The sequence below is a fragment of the Coregonus lavaretus genome (assembly GCF_964263955.1).
Source record: "Coregonus lavaretus genome assembly, chromosome: 30".
In the NCBI taxonomy this organism is placed as follows: Eukaryota; Metazoa; Chordata; class Actinopteri; order Salmoniformes; family Salmonidae; genus Coregonus; species Coregonus lavaretus.
Window position 1 is genome coordinate 21,840,862 of NC_140017.1, and position 26,804 is coordinate 21,867,665.

The following is a 26,804-nucleotide window of genomic DNA, read 5'->3' on the forward strand; positions in this document are numbered from 1 at the left end:
TCCAGGAGCTAAAGGCACAATCCTAGTCATATTAGCAACCCATGCTAGTTGTCGCATATTAGATCTCCCCTCTTTCTAAATGTCAAAATAATATTTTCATCTCATGTGCGGTGTGCTTTTGACAACAGTTTTTCAGCTAACTGCATTATGGAACGAACATTTGCACTTAGCCTACTTCCTTGTGCTCATTGCTGTGCTTATAATGTAAAGAAATAATAGTTTATCAACATTTTAAGCTAAACGTTCTGATCTGTTGCATCTGACTCATTGCTTTTTAATGTATTTTGTTAATGTAGCCTATGCCTACTGGTTGGATGAATTTGGGATCTATCGTCCCCCAACTGTCCCAGAGTCAGTTTGGAATAGGCTATTTCTTTCTTGACAAGCTGACCAATAGAATAGGCCTAGGTAAACTTTTCTACTATGGAGACTATAGTAGATTGACATAGGCTAGTGTTTTACTGTACCTTACTCGTCTTGTTGGCAGAGGAAAAGTACATCTTCAAAGTGCGCATCATATTTCAATAAGAACCACACATTGTTGCATCCTCGTCTTACATGTTGTGTTAAGATTACTTACCATAATCAAAATTTGATTTCTGTCATTCTGAGCACCATTGATCGAGGCCCTAATCAGGTTACACATCCAATGCATACGGGTCCGGTAAATTCTCAAATGTCTGGTAAATTAATATGCTGCCGGTCAAATGTCCGGCACCACATTTTCCAAACGCAAACCCTGATTGGGTTACAGCGCCCACCCAGTCATGGCAACCCTTCAGAGGCCTACTGCCTGCCTGCTGTCTGGCTTTGTGCTGAGGGCAACCTGGGAACACTGCCTGAGCAGCAGGTGGCACCAAGCCACAGCAAACACATTCCTCCACCAGGCAGCCCTGGACTGGAGGAAAGGCTGGTGCTGGCCACAGCCCGCTCTGCTCTGCTCTGCCAGAGGCACTTTGCATTGATAAACACCTTTAGCCTACATCCTGGGTTTGGTGTAGATTTAAGGACGTTCCTGACACAAAGCATTAGGCCTGTGTTCATGCTGTTGCTTTCATGACCTAAACAGAAGAGATTGAGTCAACACACTTTCTTTTTGACAGTTTATTTTGGATGCTTGCCCACTTTCTTTAGTTTGTGCTTCCAAAAGTGATACTGATGTCTTCATGAGTGGTTTTGAAGCAGAGAGATCTTGAAATGTTTGCAGGAAAAATTATTGACGTAAGGTACAATTTGTAATCCCTGTTCAGGAGGCATGCAGGATTATAACTACCTGAATGGAAACTGCCTGGAGATCACCATAGAACTGAGCTGCTGTAAATTTCCACCGGCCTCCGAGTTAAAGAAAGAGTGGGACTACAACAGGGAGTCACTCATTGCCTACCTGGAGCAGGTAGGCTTTTCCAAAACACAGTGTCACACTCAAACTTTCAAACTATCACACACATAATTTCATTGCACATATGAATATCTGTAGTATTTATAACTACTCTCTGGTTCTTACTACTGTTACTACTATTTATTTATTTTAATTGAAGAGATTGTTCTGTCTTGACATCCATTTGCAGTTGCTTCTTAGTTCTAGGCAGCACTTAGTGATTTGAGCTTCTTTTGTTCCCAGCTACTGAGGCAATAGGAACAGTGATTGAGATCTCTTCTGACATTTTCCTGTTCTCTCCCAGGTTCACATTGGAGTGAGAGGCTATGTGAAAGAGGCTACCAATGGGACAGCTCTGCCTGATGTCAGCATCGTGGTGGCAGGCATCAACCATAACCTGACCACAGCCCAGTTTGGTGACTACTACCGCCTGCTGCTCCCTGGGACATACAATGTCTCAGCTATAGCCACAGGGTGAGTACTGCTGGAGGAATGAGCTCCTCTCCTGCTGCACAGGGTACAGAAAATAAAGTATTTAACAAAATAAGCATACTCTACTCCTGGTTTTAGTTCCTGTCTGTTTTTCTTGGAACTGATTTATGTATGGTGTTTTCTTAAATTAAGTAAATGTACATCTTAGAGCTTAATTTACTCTAAGATATTTCCCCTTGTTACTGGTACTTTCCCATGTTACCTGAAACTTCGTGGTGAAATACATTTAAAAGATATTACCTGGATGTAGACGCACTGCTGTGCACAGGGTTTTTACTTAGTTTTTTTGCATTTTTATTTTATTTTAACTGCAACAAAATAAACATGTTCAATGTCTCTGTCTTCATAGGTACATGTCCATGACAGTAGTTGGGGTTCAAGTGGTGGAGGGCAAGGCCACCGAGCTCAACTTCACCCTGGCTCCCCTGGGAAATGAACCCACAGGTGGCATAACCATACCCTTTACCACCACTACCACTGTCCCTACCACAACCTCAGACCCTGACTCCTCCACCTCTGAGATGGGGACCTCTGGGGCCAACGAGAGCTCCACTCCCCAGGAGGCTCAGCCCCCAGCCCAGCCTGAGCACCAGCCCATCCAGCCACAGGACTTCCGCCACCACCATTACAATGACATGGAGCTGTTCCTGCGCAGGTACTGTTATGTTTGCTTTATAGCCTTTGCAATGAAGCATTTAAAATGTTATGCCAGCAAGTAATGTTAGGATATGAGAGCTTTAATAAAATGTGAAAAAGCCTTGTTCTTTCAACACAACAGGTACAGCAACAGGTTTCGTTCCATCGCTCATCTCCACTCCATTGGGAAGTCAGCAGAGGACCGTGAGCTCTACGTCATGGTGATATCAGACAACCCCACCGTCCACGAGCCAGGTATGGATGTGATTTGGTGTTACTGGAGCTCCAGAAGAGACTATTAACTCTGAAGCAATGCCTTCAATATATGGCTGTTTGGTTTATGTTGATCTAACTTCTTACAGTAACTGGATTGTGTTCCCACACTGAAATTCATAGTCTAGAAAAATAGCAGTTCTGCTGTTTTCTTCCTTAAAAAGATCATGATATTATTGCTTCAGCTCAATAATCTAGTAGCTTCATATGCTTTTGAATGTGGGGGGTACTCTCTCTTATCAGCAGGCCCATTACAGCATTGTATTTTTTCAATATTGGGTGGCCTTGAAATGACACTGCAAGGATAAGGAGGGTTTTCAAATTAATGAAGTGCTTTAGTTTAATTGAGTGTGAATTTGTTCAGGAGACTGCCGCCCTCATTCTCTCCCAGCCGACTCTGCCCTACTTCTCTTTTAATAGCAGTCTAACCCTTATTTTCTTGCTTTTTCTCGTTATTTTCTCCCCTCTCCTTCAGGTGAACCAGAGTTCAAGTACATAGCTAACATGCATGGGAACGAGGTGGTGGGACGCGAGCTGCTCCTCAACCTCATTGAGTACCTGTGCCGTAACTATGGCAGCGACCCTGAGGTCACCCAGCTGGTCAACACGACCCGGATACACATCATGCCTTCCATGAACCCAGATGGTTATGAGATCGCCAGGGAGGGTAAGAGAGGAACGTGTGTGTGTGTGGAGTGACTGTGTGTGTGTGTGTGGAGGGAGTGTGTGTGTGGGGTCTATTTGTGAAAAATGTTGCCTGTCCACAAGAAAAATGCATTGTAGCCCTAAAAGAAGGCTTTTAACATGTAGCATAAAGTCAGTGGTTCCCAACATTTTTATTAAATTTTTAAGGAACTCAGTCCGGCTTTCAACTTACTCTTGAAAGTTGTAATAGTAGAAGCACAAGGTGTAATTTCGAAATTGGGTAGTGCATCATCAGTTTGTCTCTTGTTATATCAGTCATTGCATACATTAGAGAGCTATTTAATGAAGCTGCCAGTTGAGGACCTGTGAGGCGTCTGTTTCTCAAACTAGACACTAATGTATTTGTCCTCTTGCTCAGTTGTGCACCAGGGCCTCCCACTCCTCTTTCTATTCTGGTTAGAGCCAGTTTGCGCTGTTCTGTGAAGGGAGTATGTCACGGTTTCGGCCGAGGCTGCTCCTCTTCCTTGTTCGGGCAGGCTTCGGCGGTCGTCGTCTCCGGAGTACTAGCTGCCACCGTTCTATGTTTCATGTTCATTTGGTTTTGTCTGTTCATAACACCTGTCCCTTATTTGTGTCTTAATTGTTTCCCTATTTAGTTTCGTGTGTTTGGGTCAGGTGTTATGCGTGATTGTTTATTGTCAGCCTGCCTCTGAGAAGTTTATTTGTATCTCTCGTTGTTGTTACCCGAGAGCTCGCACTGCGTGCGCTTTTCTTGTTTAGACGCACTGTGTTTTGTGCGTAATTGTTTGCGCCACCCGGTTGGGTTGGCGACTCATTGTTCACGTGTTTTTGAACATTACTAAAGACGGTTGAAGTCATCCTGGTTCCTGCGCTTGATTCCTTCCACTCACCTACACACACCACTCTGACAGAGTAGTACACAGCGTTGTACGAGATCTTCAGTTTCTTGGCAATTTCTCGCATGGAATAGCCTTCATTTCTCAGAACAAGAATAAACTGACGAGTTTCAGAAGAAAGTTATTTGTTTCTGGCCATTTTGATCCTGTAATCGAACCCACAATTGCTCCAGATACTCAACTAGTCTCAAGAATGCCAGTTTTATTGCTTCTTTAATCAGCAGAACAGTTTTCAGCTGTGCTAACATAATTGCAAAAGGGTTTTCTAATGATCAATTAGCCTTTTAAAATGATAAACGTGGAGTAGCAAACACAACGTGCCATTGGAACACAGGACTGATGGTTGCTGATAATGGGCCTCTGTACGCCTATGTAGATACTCCATTAAAAATCAGTTTCCAGCTACAATAGCCATTTACAACATTAACAATGTCGACACTGTATTTCTGATCAATTTGATGTTATTTTAATGGACAAAAAAATTGCTTTCCTTTCGAAAACAAGGACATTTCTAAGTGACCCCAAACTTTTGAACGGTAGTGTAGCTGATATGGCTGACTTGCTTAAACAAATGTGGTTTCTACTGACAATTGAGATGTGCAAACTATGGCATAAGGGGACGACGAGCAGATAAGAGGCAATCTGAAAGACATTAAGACATTAAGACATTAATGAGCGAGCTAGGACGGACGTAGTCAATATAACTATTTGTTCAGCACTTTTGAAATATACAGTGACAGAATTCAGAACATGGGCCGTTCTTACAGTATTCTCCCTGTACACCAAGTCAGAACCGTAGGATAAATAAAGGGGGCATATAAGCAGACAATGAAAGCTTTTACAATATTCGATGATTACATTTCTCTAAAACAGGCTATTGGCTACATGTGCACCACCAAGTCAGAACAGTAGGCTAAGTTATGAGGGGGAAAGGGACCAAGGCACATGGGCTACTAACAGCTTACTACACAACATACACTTAATATTACATTCTTAACTACAGTATACATACAGTGCCTTCAGGAATACGTACTGTGCCTTTTGTTACGTTACAGCCTTATTCTAAAATTGATTGAATTGTTTTTTCCCCCTCATCAATCTACACACAATACCACATAATGGCAAAGCAAAAACAGGTTTTTAGAAATGTTTGCTAATTTATAACAACTAAAAGAACTGAAATATCACATTTTACATAAGTATTCAGACCCTTTACTCAGTACTTTGTTGTTTGGCAGCGATTACAGCATGGCTTGGTTTTTGCTCTGACATGCACTGTCAACTGTGGGACCTTATATAGACAGGTGTGTGCCTTTCCAAATCATGTCCAATCAATTGGATTTACCACAGCGGGACTCCAATCAAGTTGTAAAAACATCTCAAGGATGATCAATGGAAACAGGATGCATCTGAGCTCAATTTCGAGTCTCATAGCAAAGGGGCTGAATACTTATGTAAATAAGGTATTGCTGTTTTCGCTTTGTCATTAAGGGGTATTGTGTGTAGATTGCTAAGGACATTGTTTTATTTAATCCATTTTAGAATAAGGCTTTAACGTAACTAAATGTGGAAAAAGTCAAGGGGTCTGAAAACCCTGGCATATTACATCATTTATGCAGCAGCATACAATACATTGTTGGATCACCGTTGTGCTGTGCTCACTTGAACAGGAAGGTGGCGCGGCGGTCCTTCTTGGGGGCATATTTTGTCATCAAAGTCTGGCATGCTCTGGATTTATGGTGCTTTCAAGACAACTGGGAACTCGGGGGAAAAAACAAGATCGAATCATGACGTCAATGATCTTCAGGTCAGAGCTCTAGAAAGAGGCCAGAGTTCCCGACTTGGAATTCCGAGTTGGATGACCATTCAAAACAAATCTTCCCAGTCAGAGCTTGTTTTTTTCCAGGATTCCCAGTTGTCTTGAACTCACTGAAGTCTGAGATTTCCGAGTTTCCAGTTTTGAACGCAGCAGAAGTCATGCTGGATTGACAGCATGGCCAATGTATTCAACCTTTTCTGGCCCATGGTGTTGCATGTGAATGTTTATCCTTTTAAGCTTGGAAAAATGCCCTTAAACCCCGACTTGGACCATACACCCTCTCCACTGAGTAGCAGGCTACTGATTGCTTTGCAACGCTTGCAGTTAGCCACTGATTCCTTCCAAACCAGGCATTGTTGAATTTGCGATTTCCAACTTGTTGTGTAATGTTTATAACCAATGAGCACCGATACGTTTTAGCTATAATTTCTCTTCATATGACAAGGATTGAAAACTATTTGCCAGTAGATTGTCAACTTGATTCATGATGATCACTGCTTGCTAGCTAAGATTTTGAAAGTATGACGTTGACATGATCAGTCCAATCAAAGCTACGGTAAATATAACGTGATTTGACGTCATTTTATCTGTGGCCAATGACCTTGAGCCTTCTTGGATGGGCACTTCTAATGTAACTCAATGGCAGCACCCAAAGGGCTTGAATTTCCGAGCTCTCCCCGTAGATTTTGCGGGGACGTAGTGTCCCCATGAGTGACAGAACACTGAGCCAATCACGGCGCAACTAGAGAACATTACCAACCCCTACGCTCCGTATTTTCCATTGGCTGCCCCACCACCACAGAAAGCACTGAGCTAGGCTGAAACACCTGCATTTTGGAGCTGCCTTACTCAAGAAAGCAAGACAGAAAGAAAGAGACTATGTTTGTATGCGGCTCAATTATTTTATTTTTTACATTGTTTGCAAACTGATATGTGACATGTATTAATGCCAAAATAACATGCAAAACAGGCAACACCAATGACGGGTTGCCACTGTACGTAGGTCTATTTTTAACTCCGCCAGTTGTGCTGCTGTTTTGCCCAGCAATTTTATAAACAGGAAGTTGATCACCAGGGAAATATTTAAGGTGGAACTACCCTAGTATTAAAAGAAGCCCTGGAAATATGTGTTTTGGTACCTGGGGACTTTGACAGCAGAATGATCCGTTTCAGTCATCTCTGTATAATGGATTGAGATATAGAAATAATGTATTTAGGGTATAATGTATTTGTATTGTTTTCTGTTCATTTTCTCTCGCAGGTGATGCCAGAGGGTACACGGGACGCAACAACAGTAACAACTTTGACCTGAACCGTAACTTCCCTGACCAGTTTACTACCATCACTGAACCCAGGCAGCCAGAGACCATCGCTGTGATGAGCTGGCTCAAGAGGTATCCCTTCGTGCTCTCAGCCAACCTACATGGAGGTAAGCCCTAAGCTCTACCATTTTTCAATGTTCATCAAAAAATTATATTTGCCCACCACCAACGCCACTTTGGATGACAACCTTAATATTACAGTAATATACTGCATTCTCATTGCGTATTTCCTCTCTGCCCACTATAGGGTCATTGGTGGTCAACTACCCATATGATGATGACAAGCAGGGACGTACGGAGTACAGCAAGTGTCCTGATGACAAGGTCTTTAAACAGGTGGCCAGAGCCTACTCTCAGGTCAGTGGACACACAATTTGGGTCCTTATATCAATCTATTAATGTCACTTTTTAATGAATATATTAATGCAGTTGTGAAGATAATTTTAATTATGATAATAAAACCAGTGGATAGTTGAAGATAAGTTGATAAGTTTACTGTTTTAATTCTGCTGTTTGTATTGCATTGTCGCCTTTGCCCTTTTGTGTGTGTGTGTGTGTGTGCGCAGGAAAATGCTCTGATGCACAAAGGGCACCCTTGTGAGGACCTTTATCCATCGGAGTTCTTTGAGGACGGCATCACCAACGGCGCCAACTGGTACAATGTTCCCGGTACGTGCCCTCCCATGCCAATACACACACTGAGAGGAACAATTTGTGTGTGTGTGTGTGTATCTGACTTCTCTTTGTGTTCTCTCGCCAGGTGGGATGCAGGACTGGAACTACCTGAACACTAACTGTTTTGAGGTGACCATAGAGTTGGGCTGTGTGAAGTACCCTAAAGCCCAGCACCTGCCTTTGTACTGGGACCAGAACCGCAGAGCCTTACTACAGTACATCCACCAGGTCAGCATACTTACATGCTGTCCTTCACTACGCTGTCATTTGCTCATTCATTCATCACTCTCTCTTTCTCACTTACTCAACAAACTACATTTTTAAAAACCTATAATTTCTCTCTTTCCCTTTATATATGTCTTACCTACTTACTTTGTTTCAAATGCACCAACTTGAATTTGTGTGTATGTGTGCGTGCCTCTGCAGGTCCACAGAGGAGTGAAGGGCATGGTGATAGACATTAAAGATGGTACAGGCATCCCTAATGCCACCATCATGGTGGAGGAGATCGATCATCCAATCACAACCAGCCTAGCTGGAGACTACTGGAGACTTCTGGTCCCTGGGACGTACCACCTCATCGCCTCCGCACGGGGGTGAGAGACAGGACCGTAGAAGTAACTGAGATAAATTAGAGGGTTTGTTTAAAATGTAGACCCAATACCGGGTCTACATTTGCAGGGTATCCCCACCCTAACCCATAGAAACAGAGCTAGAATTAACAACCTTCTATGCCCTAACCCTCCCTCCCCGTCTTCTCAGGTACAACTCAGTAAAGATCTACGCCACAGTGCCAGAGGAGGGGGTGGAGCTGGTAGACTTCCGGCTGACGCGGGTTCGTTCGGAGCCCAACGGCCAGGCCCCCAAGGACCCCGGGGCCACACAGGACCCTGCAGAGGAGGCGTTCCAGAGCGTCATTAAGAACCTGTCTCTGGGCCAGGGGCTGGAGCAGCTTGTTCAGAGTACCGCCACAGAGAGCAGCTTCAGATACAGACGCTACAAGGAGCTGTCAGAGTTCCTGAGAGGTTTGACGCTCAACTTCCCCAAGATCACCTCCCTGCATAGGTAGGCCTGAGTTATGACCCTTGACCTCTAAACCCTAACCTGACATCTAACCTCTAAACCTCAACTTCCCCAAGAGGACCTCCCTGCACAGGTAGGCCCGAGTTATGACCTCTGACCTCCTAGCTAAACTCATCAAATGTCACCTCTCTGACCTCTAACCCATAGTGTAACTGCCCTTAATCAAAATCCTTTTGCTTGTCATGTAAAAAAAATAATGTATATGTATGATCACATACACCAGATAGGTGCAGTGAAATGTGTTGTTTTACAGGGTCTGCCATAGTAGTACAGTGCCCATGGAGCAAATTAGGGTTAAGTGCCTTGCTCAAGGGCACATCGACTGATTTTTCACCTTGTCGACTCGGGTATTCGAATCAGCGACCCTTCGGTTACTGGCCCAATGCTCTAACCGCTAGGCTACCTGCCCTCCTGTACCCCTAATGGCTAACCTCAAAACCTCTCCTCCAAATGTTTAGAATTACGGTCTACGTCTCTTTGCAGAAGAGTCTGCTAGGTAACCATATTCCATATTATCTACAGTGGAATTGATAATAACATGCATTCTTCTGTCTAGTTTGGGCCAGAGTGTGGAGTACAGGACCATCTGGGCCTTGGAGATCTCCAACAAACCAGACGAGCCTGAAACGGCCAAGCCCAAGATCCGCTTGGTGGGAGGCATCCATGGCAACGCCCCCGTGGGCACAGAGCTCCTGCTGGAGTTCGCTGCCTTTCTCTGCATCAACTACGACAAGAACCCCACCATTACCAGGGTGAGATGTTTTAACTGACATGTTTTTACTACACCAATCATAACTACAATGCCTAGTGAAATTATTCACACCCTTGCACAGTTGTGTTGCCTTGAAATTACTAAATATTCATAAAGTTGTTTTTTTATCTACCACACTTTAAAAGGGAAAGAAAACTTTCTAATAAGTTTAGAGATATTCTAAAATAAAAAAGCTCCCTTTAAATATCACTGATGACCTGTTGTTCTACCCCTCATTCCTCTTGGTCCTTCTTCCCCTTCTCTTCTCCACAGTTGATAAACGAGACGCGGATCGTCATCCTTCCCTCCATCAACCCAGATGGACGAGAGCTGGCCAGAGAGAAACAGTGCACCTCTACTGTGGGCATGACCAACGCACACGGGAAAGATCTGGACACTGACTTCTTCGGTCAGTACCTGCTGTGGTTGGTGTATAGATGGAGATGTTTGTGTTTTGTGTGTGTGTACTTGCATGCCCTTACATGTCTGATGGTATCGTGTCTGTGTGTGCTGCTGCTGTAGGTAATGCCTCCCAGCGTGTGGTGGAGGCTCAGCCAGAGACCAGGGCAGTGATGGACCTGATCTTAGAGAGGGGCTTCACACTCTCTGTAGCCCTGGATGGAGGCTCCCTGTTGGCTACTTACCCCTACGACAAGCCTGTACAGCCAGGTAGGAACATGGGGCTCCAAATAGAATACTAGAAAACAATCAAATAAATAGTTAACTAATAGTGTACTTTTTTTCAGTTGGAAATGAGGAAACTCTGAAGTACTTGGCCAATATGTACGCCAGCAACCATCCTAAGATGCACCTGGGGGATACGGGATGTCCAAGCAATGGCCAGAGTATGTACCAACAACACCACAAATAGACCACTTTGACCAATAGACTGTATTCTGAATTAAAATGAAGTGGTGAATTGGAAAAGAAGATGGCTTCTATACATCAATTGACTCCTCTGTTTCATCCTCCTATTCTCCTCCTCTCTCCCAAGGGGGTAACATCCCAGATGGAGTACTCAGGGCAGCAGAAAGACAAAGTCACATGGGCAGTATGAAGGTATGTTTCATCAACCGCTGCTTCCTAATGCTATCTAATGCTAGATCTCTCACAGGAGAAGGGTTGTTCTGTCACCCCGGGCCCAAAGAGGCATCTGCTGGTTGAGTCCCGGAACGACAGGACTTCCACTACTAAGTCTGTATTTAACTTCAACTTTCTGTGTAAGAGCCTGATCAATTGTGTCTGATTTAAAGAACAGTGGCCATTCTGTACTAAGCTTTACTGGTCATCAATATGCCTATTCTGATCTGTCTGTCTGCCTGCCTGTCTGTGTGTTCCAGGACTTCAGTGTGGACTTTGGCCACTGTCCAGAGATCACGGTGTATACAGGCTGCTGTCTGTTCCCCCCGGCCGAGCAGCTGGCCACGCTGTGGGCTGAGAACAGGAAGGCACTGCTCAGCATGCTGGTGGAGGTCAGTAATACCTTTTGACCTCTGACCTCTGTGTTCAATAAATTTACAAACGCGTTGATAAGAGTTTTTGAGTGTGTTTGATAGTAATTAATTAATGCATTTCGGGGCTCTGATTGGTTACCTATCAAACGCATTTGTTTGATACGTTATTGAATGCATACATGGCATACATGTGTAAATATTGCCACAGCAGATTAAGTTAAGATAATATTACTTAATGTTATAGACTAGCGATAGTCTATCTTCCTGCGATAGACTAGCGTCCTGTTCAGGGGGTGTACTTGTTCTGTACATCAAGCTGCCTTACCCTACAGTAACAGGATATAGGCTCCTGCCCTATCGGCCGTTCTGGCTCGGACAAGGCTACTTACTTTTTGTTCTGTGTACTTTACATTCAATCTGTGTTTCTGTCTCTCTCTCAGGTACATAAAGGTGTGCGTGGCGTGGTGAAGGATAAGAGTGGGAAGCCCATCGTGGGGGCCATGATAGTGTTGAACGGGGGTGTGAGGGTGTTCACTGCAGAGGGAGGCTACTTCCATGCTCTGCTGGCACCAGGAAACCACAACATAGAGGCTGTAGCTGATGGCTACCAGCAACAACGGCAGGAGGTGGTTGTGTCATCGTATGAAGCCGCCAGCTCCATCATCATTGAGTTTGACATGGACAATCGCATTTTTGGTCTGCCCCGGGAGTTTGTTGTGGCTACTGCAGGTAAGCATGAGGAGAACTGGGTTTTGTGGAGATGTTACCTTTTGTGTAATGTTGCCAGATGATTGCAGAGAATTACATAAAAATAAAAATAAATTAAGTCATTTAGCAGACGCTCTTATCCAGAGCAATTAGGGTTAAGTGTCTTGCTCAAGGGCACATCGACAGACAAGGTGAATAAGTAAAATTCTGTAGGTTTTTAGGACATACGTTTGTTTTGTGCCTCTGCCTAATGCCTCATGTGTATATATACTTGTCTCTCCTCTCTCCTTCCCTGCAGCGGCCTCCATGACGGCCCTGGTGGTGACAGCCTGCATCATCTGGTGTGTGTGCTCTGCTAAGTCCAACCAGCAGAAGGATGGTTTCCACCGGCTGCGGCAGCACCGTGACGATTACGAGGACGAGATTCGCCTCACCTCCATGGGCTCCAAGAAGTCCCTGCTCTCCAACGAGTTCCAGGATGAGAGCGAGAGCGATGAGGACACACTCTACGCCAACGCCGACAAACTCTGAGAACCCGCATACATATAAACTATAGACATACATACACGGCCAACCTGGGTCGTATTCATTAGGCACCAAACGGGTGAAAACGGACAGAAACAGGGAAGGGACCATATGAAACGCTTGTTTTTGCTTTCTGTTGTTCGAAAACGTTTTGCTACGGTGTGCCCTAAGGAATACAACCCTGTTGTTAGTACTGGGCAATTCCACATTAACAGAGTGATGCTGAGACTTACTTCCCTTTAAAACAAAAACCAATGATTGCAAAGTTGAACACACCATAAAATTCTAGGCAAAAGGACTGCTTTTAACCATTTCCATAGAACATTTTACAAAAACACATTTACTTAAGAACAGTGCAGATGCAAAGTTTAGTAACATAAATGACCGTTTGTGCTGTTGGTGCCGTCATTCTGTTACCAAAATGTGCATCTACACTGTTCTTCAAGTAAATGTATTTTTTTTAATGTTCAGTGGAAACTGTAATAGAGTTAGAGTGCATATAGCTGTATAGGTTTTGTTTGACATACATTTAAAAGTGAAACATCTGAGTCTCAGCATCACTCTGTTACTGTGGAATTGCTCTACTACTACTGCCCCTCCCTGTGACTGTTGAGTTGGCCGGTATTGTGCTCTGTGGCTCTGCCCCACTGGAGAGGGGGAGACGGAGCAGGGAGGGCTTGTTCTTGTCCGTCCCTATAAGATTCCCCAGGTCCTATTTGCCTGTCCTCGTCCCGCCCACCAGAGAGAGTTGTTTCAGAGACTACTTCTGTCCTCTATGGCTGGTGTCCAAGCCGACTCGTCCAAATAAACACCTGCTTAGCTCTGTTCACAGATGCACACTAAAGGCCTAGTGGAGCTGGGCAACCTTTTTTTCTTTCATGCACGCAACACACACATGCACACTTTTGCCGTTAACCAATCATCAACCTGTCCATATATTTATTTGATACTTATACTTGGAACTAGTACCAATGAATATACCAACTACAGTAATTTGAAATTATTAAAGAAATGTCCGTTTCTCAAGGTTTTTGTCAGTGTTGGCTAACTGGACTGAGACAATCTTTCAGAGGGAGCATCAAACACAGTGCCTTGGCTGATGTAGAGTTAGACAGGCCACTCCCTTTTAGGGATACAGTACAGAAGCGTGGTGGTGTGGGTACTAGATATACTAGAGTCTCGTCCAGATTATGGTCTAGTACAGATTATAATCTGTGATCCATCAGATACTCAGGTGACATGGAATAAATATTAGTTATCCAGGATTCATCCAAGGGTCTTGAGTATTTTAAGTGATGCACTCTTTCAGAGCAGAAGACTTAATGGTTCACAGGCTGCATGTTTTTTCACTTCTATTGCCCTCTGATAATGAATGTGCCCTTTTGGACATAGCACAAGGCCCTCTATGCATTGTACTACAAGCACTATGTTAAATACAAATACATGATTGCCCATTTAATTGTTCAGGGAAAGCACTTTGAAATAAATGCAAATACTATAAATTACAAATGGATGGTTTTCTTAAAATGTTTTTTCGATTTGAAAGAGAATCTGTATGCTTTTTTCTTTCTACACACAGACCAGCTTGTTTAAAATGTTTCATATCTCAAAATGACCTTTAAGATGATTAATTTACTTACCCATGCTTTAATAATCAGCTGCAACATATAGATGTATATTTTGTTGTAATGTACTTTTATCATTTTTTTCATATTTTTTCTTCATACATTCATGATTTATTTGTACATCTGATATGTCATAATTCTATCAAATCCTTATGCTAGATGTCAACCCTACATTACTGAAAAGGTGCAGAATGTCTGCTCTAGAACCATCCAACAGTGGCGGGAGAGTGTTTAGAGGAGGGCATCTTCCTCTACAACAGTGGTCACCAACCCTGGTCATGAGGAGTATAAAGGTGTGCAGACTTTTGTTCCAGCCCAACACTCCCAATTCTACTTTCATAAAGATCTTATTGAGTAGCTGGTTAGTTGAATCAGGTGTGTTAGTGCTGGGCTGGAACAAAACCCTGTACACCATGTAGTTCTCCAGGACCAGGGTGGAGGATCACTAGTCTACAGGGGTGTCTGACTCCTAACTATCATCTCAGTTGCACATAATCAATATTGTAGCAAAGCCAGGTAATCTTAGGGTAGGGGGAGAAATTAAGTTATTTTTCTATTTGTTTTACGTTCCCTCTGTGTGTGTGTGTGTGTGTGAGAGAGCGAGATGGAGAGTGTTTTCTGAATGGATGTTGGGGTTTTGATGTAAATTGTTATTTTTGTTTCTTTTTATATGAAACTGAATTGATTGTAGATAATGAACTGTTGCCAAGTGTATTTGAATGAGGAAAAATATGTGCAATTCATGTTAACCCTGACTATACAACACACATTTCATAACAAACCAACCGGTTACGTTGTATGTGGTGATATGACAGACATGCTAACATGAACACTCTTCAAGACATTGATGAAATAAAACAATATGGAAAGAAAATGACTTATGTCCTAATTCGTTGCTTTAACACCGCTCTCATCTCTTCTCAACCAGATTATACCGTATCTGTCATTCAGCAGCAACATGGCAGCAAAATGTTGATGCAGAATCACAATTGTAGCATCTTCTATTGACCCACTATTGCCACTAGTGGACAGCCAATGAATTAATGTTTTGAATGAAGACAACTTAAATAAAATAACAACTTGCATGGTGGATGCTATGAGACGGGAAAAATGTGTTACCACAGATTTACAGTTGAAGTCGGAAGTTTACATACACCTTAGCCAAATACATTTAAACTCAGTTTTTCACAATTCCTGACATTTAATCCTAGTAAACGTTCCCTGTCTTAGGTCAGTTAGGATCACCACTTTATTTTAAGAATGAAATGTCAGAATAATAGTAGAGTGACTTATTTCAGCTTTTATTTCTTTCATCACATTCCCAGTGGGTCAGAAATGTACATACACTCAATTAGTATTTGGTAGCATTGCTTTTAAATTGTTTAACTTGGGTCAAACGTTTCGAGTAGCCTTCCACAAGCTTCCCACAATAAGTTGGGTGAATTTTGGCCCATTCCTCCTGACAGAGCTGGTGTAACTGAGTCAGGTTTGTAGGCCTCCTTGCTCACACATGCTTTTTCAGTTCTGCCCACAAATGTTATATAGGATTGAGGTCAGGGCTTTGTGATGGCCACTCCAATACCTTGACTTTGTTGTCCTTCAGCCATTTTGCCACAACTTTGGAATTATGCTTGGGGTCATTGTCCATTTGGAAGACCCATTTGCGACCACCTTTAACTTCCTGACTGATGTCTTGAGATGTTGCTTCAATATATCCACATAATTTTCCTTCCTCATGATGCCATCTATTTTGTGAAGTGCACCAGTCCCTCCTGCAGCAAAGCACCCCCACAACATGATGCAGCCACCCCCGTGCTTCACGGTTGGGATGGTGTTCTTCGGCTTGCAAGCCTTCCCCTTTTTCCTCCAAACATAACGATGGTCATTATGGCCAAACAGTTCTATTTTTGTTTCATCAGACCAGAGGACATTTCTCCAAAAAGTACGATCTTTGTCCCCATGTGCAGTTGTAAACCGTAGTCTGGCTTTTTTATGGCGGTTTTGGAGCAGTGGCTTCTTCCTTGCTGAGCGGCCTTTCAGGTTATGTCAATATAGGACTTGTTTTACTGTGGATATACAGTCGTGGTCAAAAGTTGAGAATGACACAAGTATTGGTCTTCACAAAGTTCGCTGCTTCAGTGTTATGAGATATTGTCAGATGTTACTATGGTATACTGAAGTATAATTACAAGCATTCCATAAGTGTTAAAGGCTTTTGACAATTACATTAAGTTTATGCAAAGAGTCAATATTTGCAGTGTTGACCCTTCTTTTTCCAAGACCTCTGCAATCCGCCCTGGCAAGCTGTCAATTAACTTCTGGGCCACATCCTGACTGATGGCAGCCCATTCTTGCATAATCAATGCTTGGAGTTTGTCAGAATTTGTGGGGTTTTCTTTGTCCACCCGCCTCTTGAGGATCGACCACAAGTTGTCAATGGGATTAAGGTCTGGGGAGTTTCCTGGCCGTGGACCCAAAATGTCGATGTTTTGTTCCCCGAGCCACTTAGTTATCACTTTTGCCTTATGGCAAGGTGCTCCATCATCCTGGAAAAGGCATTGTTCGTCACCAAACTGTTCATGGATGGTTGGGAGAAGTTGCTCTCAGAGGATGTGTTGGTACCATTCTTTATTCATGGCTGTGTTCTTAGGCAAAATTGTGAGTGAGCCCACTCCCTTGGCTGAGAAGCAACCCCACACATGAATGGTCTCAGGATGCTTTACTGTTGGCATGACACAGGACTGATGGTAGCGCTCACCTTGTCTTCTCCGGACAAGGTGTTTTCCGGATGCCCCAAACAATCGGAAAAGGGATTCATCTGAGAAAATGACTTTACCCCAGTCCTCAGCAGTCCAATCCCTGTACCTTTTGCAGAATATCATTCTGTCCCTGATGTTTTTCCTGGAGAGAAGTGGCTTCTTTGCTTCCCTTCTTGACACCAGACCATCCTCCAAAAGTCTTCGCCTCACTGTGCGTGCAGATGCACTCGCACTTGCCTGCTGCCATTCCTGAGCAAGCTCTGCACTGGTGGTGACCCGATCCCGCAGCTGAATCAACTTTAGGAGACGGTCCTGGCGCTTGCTGGACTTTCTTGGGCGCCCTTCTTCACAACAATTGAACCTCTCTCCTTGAAGTTCTTGATGATCCGATAAATGGTTGATTTAGGTGCAATCTTACTAGCAGCAATATCCTTGCCTGTGAAGCCCTTTTTGTGCAAAGCAATGATGACGGCACGTGTTTCCTTGCAGGTAACCATGGTTAACAGAGGAAGAACAATTATTTCAACCACCACCCTCCTTTTAAAGCTTCAAGTCTGTTATTATAACTCAATCAGCATGACAGAGTGATCTCCAGCCTTGTCCTCATCAACACTCTCACCTGTGTTAACGAGATAATCACTGACATGATGGCAGCTGGTCCTTTTGTGGCAGGGCTGAAATGCAGTGGAAATGTTTTTTTGGGATTAAGTTCATGTTCATGGCAAAAAGGGACTTTGCAATTAACTGCAATTCATCTGATCACTCTTCATGACATTCTGGAGTATATGCAAATTGCCATCATCAAAACTGAGGCAGCAGACTTTGTGAATATTAGTATTTGTGTCATTCTCAAAACTTTTGACCATGACTGTAGATACTTTTGTACCTGTTTCCTCCAGCATCTTCACAAGGTCCTTTGCTGTTGTTCTGGGATTGATTTGCACTTTTCGCACCAAAGTACATTAATAATAATAATAATAATATGCCATTTAGCAGACGCTTTTATCCAAAGCGACTTACAGTCATGCGTGCATACATTTTTGTGTATGGGTGGTCCCGGGGATTGAACCCACTACCTTGGCGTTACAAGCGCCGTGCTCTACCAGCTGAGCTACAGAGGACCACACATTCATCTCTAGGAGACAGAACGCGTCTCCTTCCTAAGCGGTATGACGGCTGCGTGGTCCCATGGTGTTTATACTTGTGTACTATTGTTTCTGCAGATGAACGTGGTACCTTCAGGCGTTTGGAAATTGCTCCCAAGGATGAACCAGACTTGTGGAGGTCTACAATTCTTTCTGAGGTCTTGGCTGATTTATTTTGATTTTCCCATGATGTCAAGCAAATAGGCACTGAGTTTGATGGTAGGCCTTGAAATACATCCACAGGGACACCTCCAATTGACTCAAATGACGTCAATTAGCCTATCAGAAGCTTCTAAAGCCATGACATAATTTTCTGGAAATTTCCAAGCTGTTTAAAGGCACAGTCAATTTAGTATATGTAAACTTCTGACCCACTGGAATTGTGATACAGTGAAATAATCTGTCTGTAAACAATTGTTGGAAAAATTACTTGTGTCATGCGCAAAGTAGATGTCCTAACCGACTTGCCAAAACTATAGTTTGTTAACAAGACATTTGTGGAGTGGTTGAAAAACGAGTTTAAATGACTCCAACCTAAGTGTATGTAAACTTCCGACTTCAACTGTAGTTTAGTCAATTTAATCGGCTGGATTTTGAGATGTCAAAATGTAGTTGTTTGTGAGCAGACAACTAGCATTTGTCATTTTATTTTTATGTGGAGGGGAAGAGGAATGTAGAGAGAATAGGACCAGTTTCACAGCATTCCTCATTGCTTCTGTGGACACAGTTTATCTGAAAAGAAGGCTATAAAGGCAACATCCTATTCTCTTCTACTGGCAGGTGTGGTCTGTAGCTGTCTTTCTCACACAATCATTCCGCTATCGATTACTGTCTATGAGGCTATACATACACTGCTTTTTTTGTTCCCAAGTTGCTGAGCAGTTTGTCAATGGATGCTGCACATGACTAGTTAATGGCACGGGGAGGCGCTTTTGTAGTGTACAGTTGTGGTACGAGTTTTCAAGTTCCATGTACAGTAGGTGGGCCGTGCGTCAGCTGATGACGTTGGACAACAAAAATGGCAGGAGGAAGCAGCAACTACTGGGAAGGTGAGGTGGCAAACTGGCACAACTAGGGTGCGATCAGACAGAGCTATTTGATACATTTGCAGCGATGTTTGGTAAATTATAACGGGTTTTACAGGCCAAAGGTGTTGTCAAATTTGGAGCAAATCGACATGCGGTTGGGTTGGGTGGCCTGTCCACGAGCTCAGCTAGCTAGCAAAACAAGCTTTGCTAGCAAGTGAAGCGTTTATGGATGTAACGTTAACGTCAGCTAGTTAGCTAGCTAATGTTGGTTAGCCTAGCGAGCTAGCTTCAAATATTTATACAAACTTTAGGTTGTAGCTAGCTAGCTATTTTAGATTAGTTGTATAGTTAGCAAGCTATCTTACTAGGTTGCTGTCAAGTTGATTAACTAGCTATGTGATTTCAGTTTCACCTTGCTAGTTAGTTATTTAGTTATCAATATGTTCAGCCAAGGTTAGACAAATTATGTTTGTGTGCTAGCTAGCTAGTTGGTTAGCCAGCCAAGTTATATTGTCAACAGCAGCAGGATGATTAGAGAGTGCTGCCTGATTTGTTTTTTTTGTCTCCACGTTAACTACGTACCACTATTGTATGTATAGATGGCTAATTGAATACAGTACTTGAATACAGAAAATATTTGATGTTTAACTAGCTATATAAAAAAGACAGCTATATAAAAAAGACAGCAAGACAACATCTGATTAATATGACTGATTAGCTATGTGGATTACAATCTTTCTGTAGGCTTACCTTACTGTTGATGCCAACCCTGTTTCTCAATTCCAAACTGTGTGTGTGTGTGTCTGCTGTGTGTGTTGCACATCCCAGATTTGCGAAAGCAGGCCAGGCAGCTGGAGAATGAGCTGGACCTGAAGCTGGTGTCCTTCAGTAAACTGTGTACCAGCTACAGCAGCTCCAGAGATGGCCATCGAGGAGACAGGTAAGACTAAGGCCAGTTCCATTTAGGTCCCTAACCCCTTCGCCTAGGTCCTACATTACAGGTGAGACTAGTGCCCAGTCCCATTCAGGTTTCTAGCCCCTTCCCCTAGCTCCTAGCCTTCTACACCTTCGGGGCCAGTTTCCCAAACAGTGATTAAGCCTTCTCCTGGACTAAAAAGCACTTTCATCCTTGGTGTTCATGGATCTGAAACGACTGATAGGTGTTACAAATATGGTGGTACAGTACCTCCACCAAGCCCACATGTTGAGAGTTCTAATGGTCTTTCTCTCCCTCCTTGTCTTCCTCTCTGCCCTATAGCAACTCAGATACTACTCCCCTCCTCAACAACTCCACACAGGACAGAATGTTTGAGACCATGTCTGTGGAGATTGAACAGCTGCTGGCGAAAGTAAGACTTCACAGCAAATAATTCTCATTATATGCAGTTTATTTGAAATTTCAGAATGTGTTTTTGTCCTCAAGTAGTATTCAGCTTCACTATCATAGGCATGTCAACATGGTTGAATCTTGCATTGTTGTGTGTATGTGTACTGACGGTGCTGTGTCTCTCAGCTCACGGGTGTGAACGACAAGATGGCGGAGTACACCAGCACCCCGGGGGTGACGTCCCTTAACGCAGCCCTGATGCACACGCTCCAGAGACACAGAGACATCTTGCAAGTCTGTGTCTCTCTTACTCTTTCTACCTTCCTGTTTCTCTCTTTCTTTATCTCCCTCCCTCTTTCTTTGTTTCACTCCCCCTGTCTCTCGTCTATTCGTCTCTCAGGACTTAGTCCTAACTTGAGATCTGCATGCATCATTTCAACTCCCATAGGGTTAATAGTTTTGCATTCCCTTAACTCCTGTTTTTTTTGCTGTACCCTAGGACTACACTCACGAATTCCACAAAACAAAAGCCAACTTCCTTGCCATCCGGGAGAGAGAAGATTTGCTAGGGTCTGTCCGCAAAGACATTGAGTGAGTATCTCTCCCTCCAGCCATCCCTCCATTCATATTGATTATTATGGTTCTGTATGTAAAAACACTCCCTCATTTGTGTCTCAAATCCTAATCGATTGACAGTGAAAACAAAAGAGAATAGAATACAAGTCCTGCACGCTGTTTAGATGCTGAAGTTTATAAAAATAAAAAAAAGTTTTAGTGACATTTCACTCACTTCGGGTGGGGTGACAAAAGCATATACAATGAAAGGGTAAAGCACTGCATTTAACCTTTCTTTATAGGCACTTTCACACTCACCACATACGCTGCTGCTACTGTCTATTATCTATCCTGTTGCCTAGTCACTTTACCCCTACCTATATGTACAGTACATAGCTACATCAATTACCTCGTATCCCTGCACATCGACTTGGTACTGGTACTCCCTGTATATAGCCATGTTATTTTTATTCATTATTCAGACTTGTAAAACCTTCAGGAATCATGTCCTCCATGTAGGGCTGGGCGATATGGCCAAAATTATCATATCACCGTAGTTTTCAAATGTGATGTTTCTGAGTAAAACAAGTTCTAAATATGCTTAGGGGTAGTGCATGGCAACAAATTAATTATCTGTTGTTTTAATGGGCTTTCTCCATTCTGATTGCTTTATACTGTTCAAATAAACTTCAACCAAAAATAATAGGAGGACAAAACTGACTTTGAAGTAGTCCTATTTGTAGAACATTGCATAGGAATGAAAGTCCTCTTTTGTAACCTCAAACTCTTTTACTCGACCAATGGTTCCCATTTCCATAGTTATTTGTTCAATTCCAGCATTCACTTACAGCTTTTTCATAAATTCATTTCCTGCAGTAATTTATCATTTACACACTGTCACTTTTTGTTTTTGTAATAGTATGCCAGAGCTCTTGCAGCATGAACTGACATGTTGTCCACCCAATCAAAGGATCAGAGAATGAACGCATTAGTTCTAGTAGCTATGTTGACTAGGACGTTACTAATATGGCGACAACAATGTAGGCTGTGTGTAGCGGTTATGACATGGCTTGGAAAGTTTTTTTTGCCTGGTCACATACAGCTCATGTGTTGTTCATTGAAGTCCACAAACGAAGGGAAAAGGTGAAAGGAGGAGAGTGCATAGAGGCGAGAAGGAATATAACGTGGCTGCTATGAAAGTGAACTCTGTTTATACGTGATTAGGGGTGTATTCATTCCGCCGATTCTGTTGAAAAAAAAAACTTAAACGGAAGCAAACGAAACGGGGATGAAAATACCAGAATTTGTCCAATAGAAACTCACATTTGCAACTGTTGGACTAATGATTACACCCTAGATCAGCTAGATGCAGGCAAGAGTGTGCAAGGCGGTATTGAATGTGTCACTGTCCATGTGTCACTGTCTGTCATCTCAAATTTTTTGCACCTACATTGTAAACTTTAATTCATAGGCTAGGTTGTAGCAAACTCATGATGGGTATAGGGAAAATTAGAGTATCATGTAGTAGCCTTAACCTATCGACGTTTCATTGAACTGTGTGAATGGAATCTGAATGACAGTCATCCAACATGCTGTAATAGAAATAAGGCCATGCTCATGAAGAAAAAAATTGTCCTCCCTCATCATAAACGGCTCTGACCGCCACTGATACCAATATCGTTTTTTATGGTTTACCGCCCAGCCCTACCTCCATGGGCCTCTGTAATGAGAGAGAGAGAAGGTTCTCAGTGCTCCACTGATTGGCTTGGTAGTGAATGAGGAGATTGAAATGAGGGCTGGGCAACCAGACCATGACTCTTGTCTGTGTTTTAATGGCTTATTGATCTATCTAAGATGCAGCAGGCCACACCATGAGACCACTGCAGGATTCCTATTGAGCACACACACACACGGCACACACCCCTCCTTATATATGCAGATAGCCTTATTCATCAGCACTCGCTGTTGTTCCATGCAGTCATGTGTGTTCTCCATGTGCTCCACATTAACCATACATCATAGTGCCTGGGAATGAACCTTTCACTGTTCTGTTGGCTGTGGACTGAATTTATAATTGTTCCGCTTGAGAAAAGGACATTACTGCCCACCCACACAATGTGATGGGAAATGTGAGCTTTATTTTAGTGGTATTCCTGTCCTGTCATCACAGTTTTCAGAAAACTGAAGTCCCCAAAGGACCATTTTTATTATTGTGTGCAATCTGAGCCATGTAGCCTACATGGTGTATGATTACTGTAATCATTAACGTACACATTTGGAAATGACATGCTACATACATGCTGCTCCTCAAGGATTTAGACGGGTGTTGTAATGCTATCAAAGCCCATGTGCTTGAATCTTGTGGCGTGCTAACGCTGAACTAACACACACTAATAGCCAAGCTACTGAAGCGAACGACAGTGCTAATAATCAGTACAACAGCGCTAAGCTAACAAGAACCCCTATTGTCTTGTACTATATACTATGAAGCATTGAGTTGGCATCATAGTGGGACTCCTCCTGGGAGGGCGGTAAGGTGGATGGATGCCAGGAGGCTAGAGCGCTGCCGTGAGCACTAGACTGGAGAGACGACCTTAGGCTGGGCTGTCAGCTCGTGGTTCTAGCTGCAGTCCTGGTCCAACACAGCACCACTAGAGAAGAGACACAGGCAGTCATACAGAGACTCGGAGCATCCATTTCCAGGAAACTCAGAGCGAGAGAAAGTGAGGGAAAGAGGAGGGAGAGAGATGGACAGATTGAGAGACTGAGATGATAGAAGTGGTAGTCTGTCAGGGCACCACTGGGATGCTTCACCACTATTCTTTAACAGTTGTTGATTTTGTCAAGGTCCACAAGTTCTAAGGCCATTTCAGTTTCTCTGATACAGCTATACATGATGCTATACAGTCATGAAATGGACCTATAGTCATTTTGTCTTCACTCCTCTACTACTTCGCTGACCTGACTATAAATAGGAGAATTCAGCATATCTTCTAGTATAAGAGAACTGTTGTATCCTCTTGTTTCTACCCATTTATTGTACAGTATGTTCAAGCTTCATACAGACTTTAGACTGTATTGGTAAATCATCATGGCAACCCGATCATGCACATTTTCAGCCTCTTGTGTCGTCCAATGTTCTCCTTTGAGCCTTCCCACATAAATCCATGTTATGTGTTGATCAATATTATGGCAGCTTGCAACTGTTTGTTTGCTGGCCATCCTAGTTACTTCGCTTATATGTCAAAGTCCACTGTAATGTCGCCTACCGTTGTTGGGCTTCTTTGAATCAATCTAGTATATTGGACTGTTTATAAGATCACCATACAATCATCTTATCTTATCAGTACTGTTTGCAATATTTCTTAAATAATGTATTACTTACTGTAACCACACAATGCCAAACCCCCTAATAAGCATCTTTAAAAGATCCCTGCCAGCATGACATAATGACACATTATCCACCATGGATGTTCCATCTCTAATAGGCTTGGGCGATACCCTGGTATATGGTAAAAACTGTATATTTCGAAATACTGGTATGATTTTCAATACTGTAATAAAAATAAAAGGGGGGGGGGGGGGGTACGTGCTACGCCACTGCTTATAACTAGAAGTTAATTATAACTTGATGTGTCAATTAAATTATATCCAGCACAGGGCTCCATCTATGCATTTGGTTTGCTAACTTGCTAGCTAAGTGGCTAGATGTCAAGATCAAGCTTCTTGGTTACAGCAGAAACATTCGATCATAGAGATCCTATTAAATTACTAATAGTATTCTAATTCCTAATTCTATGCATTCATCCCCTCCTGGATCAAGTATTGAAACAATGGCTACCTCTCTTTTCCCCATGTCAGTGGAAAGGAAGGAGAGCATCAATAAAGTGCTTATGGGCTTACAGCCTATAGGTAGTCCAGCAGCCACTTCCTATAGCAGCCACTGCAGTGGGAATTGAGAGTAGCGCTAATGAGCTTTCGACAGGGGTTGTTGGGTGCTCATATCGACTCTGTGAGCGGCCTAAACAACAATGTGCCGTTTGTATAGGCTACTTGGTGAACAGTATAGTATTAAGCAATAAAGCCCGAGGAGGTATGGTATATTTACAGCTAAGGGCTGTTCTTAGGCACGACGCAACATAACGATGACACATTAGCCGTAGTGTATTGGCCATATACAGTGCATTCGGAAAGTATTCAGACCCTTGACGTTTTCCATATTTTGTTGCGTTACAGTCTTACTCTAAAATTTTAATACTTTTTTTCCCTCATCAATCTACACACATTACTCTATAATGACAAAGCGAAAATAGGTTTTTAGAAATTTTAGCACACATTTATAAAAAATAACAAATACCTTATTTACATAAGTATTCAGACACTTTACTATGAGACTCGAAATTGAGCTCAGGTGCATCCTGTTTATGTTGATCATCCTTGTTGTTTCTACAACTTGATTGGAGTCCGCCTGTGGTAAATTCAATTGATTGGACATTGTTATGAGTTTCTATGGTATCAACTAATTCATGATGCAAGAAGATATTTAACACTTAGCTGGGGAGTTCATATAAATATTTAATAGGTACCATTGTTCGTTATAACAAAAGGACAGTGCTTTGCCTCTTGCCATTCCGAACTAACTAGACAAAGAAACCCTCTCATTTATATACCCTCTGTTACACGTTTCTTCAACCACATCTGGTAAGCATCCGTGTGCACTCCCTTCTCTGATGTTATTCCGTTGTACCCCAAGTCAATATATCATATCCATCAATCATTCTAAGATAAACATCAGTAATCTCCCTTGACATAACGGAATCCTTGGTGTTCAGACTGTGTGGCAGCAAGTCACTTTCTACTAAATTCAACCTGGTTCCCACCACACTATGAAAACATAACAGACATGATTTGGAAAGGCATACACCTGTCTATATAAGGTCCCACAGTTGACAGTGCATGTCAGAGCAAAAACCAAGCCATGAGGTCGAAGGAATTGTCCGTAGAGCTCCGAGACAGGATTGTTTCGAGGCACAGATCTGGGGAAGTGTACCAAAACATTTCTGCAGCATTGAAGGTCCCCAAGAACACAGTAGCCTCCATCAATCTTAAATGAAATAAGTTTGGAACCACCAAGACTCTTCCTAGAGCTGGCCGCCTGGCCAAACTGAGCAATCGGGGGAGAAGGGCCTCGGTCAGGGAGGTGACCAAGAACCCGATGGTCACTCTGACAGCGCTCCAGAGTTTCTCTGTGTAGATGGGAGAACCTCCAGAAGGACAACCATCTCTGCAGCACTCCACCAATCAGGCCTTTATGGCAGAGTGGCCAGACGGAAGCCACTCCTCAGTAAAAGGCACATGACAGCCCGCTTGAAGTTTGCCAAGAGGCACCTTAAGACTCTCAGACCATGGGAAACAAGATTATCTGGTCTGATTGAACTCTGGCCTGAATGCCAAGCCTCACATCTTGAGGAAACCTGGCACCATCCCTACGGTGAAGCGTGGTGTCAGCATCATGCTGTGGGGATGTTTTTCAGCGGCCGGGACTGCGAGACTAGTCAGGATCGAGGGAAAGATGAACGGAGCAAAGTACAGAGAGATCCTTGATGAAAACCTGCTACAGAGCGCTCAGGACCTCAGACTGGGGCGACGGTTCGCCTTCCAACAGGACAACGACCCTAAGCACACAG

The 26,804-nt window shown here is 43.0% G+C and overlaps 2 protein-coding genes across 3 annotated transcripts in view; both read left to right on the top strand.

Annotated features, from left to right (window-relative positions):
* Positions 1–15,171, top strand: part of LOC311105913 (carboxypeptidase D-like) — a 32,417-nt gene extending 17,246 nt beyond the window's left edge. The window contains exons 3-21 of the mRNA XM_084148145.1: positions 1,251–1,393; positions 1,683–1,852; positions 2,220–2,525; positions 2,649–2,761; positions 3,255–3,446; positions 7,422–7,589; positions 7,730–7,839; positions 8,049–8,151; positions 8,243–8,385; positions 8,584–8,753; positions 8,920–9,222; positions 9,797–9,992; positions 10,265–10,400; positions 10,514–10,660; positions 10,738–10,836; positions 10,986–11,050; positions 11,332–11,463; positions 11,886–12,174; positions 12,452–15,171. Coding sequence (XP_084004271.1) covers positions 1,251–1,393; positions 1,683–1,852; positions 2,220–2,525; positions 2,649–2,761; positions 3,255–3,446; positions 7,422–7,589; positions 7,730–7,839; positions 8,049–8,151; positions 8,243–8,385; positions 8,584–8,753; positions 8,920–9,222; positions 9,797–9,992; positions 10,265–10,400; positions 10,514–10,660; positions 10,738–10,836; positions 10,986–11,050; positions 11,332–11,463; positions 11,886–12,174; positions 12,452–12,684 — 3,218 coding nt within the window. The 3' untranslated portion in view covers positions 12,685–15,171. The remainder of the gene's footprint in view (positions 1–1,250; positions 1,394–1,682; positions 1,853–2,219; positions 2,526–2,648; positions 2,762–3,254; positions 3,447–7,421; positions 7,590–7,729; positions 7,840–8,048; positions 8,152–8,242; positions 8,386–8,583; positions 8,754–8,919; positions 9,223–9,796; positions 9,993–10,264; positions 10,401–10,513; positions 10,661–10,737; positions 10,837–10,985; positions 11,051–11,331; positions 11,464–11,885; positions 12,175–12,451) is intronic.
* Positions 15,172–19,198: 4,027 nt separating this feature from the next.
* Positions 19,199–26,804, top strand: part of gosr1 (golgi SNAP receptor complex member 1) — a 60,521-nt gene continuing 52,915 nt past the window's right edge. Inside the window, exons 1-5 of one of the 2 annotated variants that reach the window (XM_084148176.1) lie at positions 19,199–19,256; positions 20,064–20,175; positions 20,494–20,584; positions 20,749–20,856; positions 21,062–21,153. In XM_084148176.1, coding sequence (XP_084004302.1) covers positions 19,226–19,256; positions 20,064–20,175; positions 20,494–20,584; positions 20,749–20,856; positions 21,062–21,153 — 434 coding nt within the window. In that variant the 5' untranslated portion in view covers positions 19,199–19,225. Of the gene's footprint in view, positions 19,328–20,063; positions 20,176–20,493; positions 20,585–20,748; positions 20,857–21,061; positions 21,154–26,804 lie in introns of both variants that reach the window. The other variant, XM_084148177.1, reaches the window with a different exon arrangement.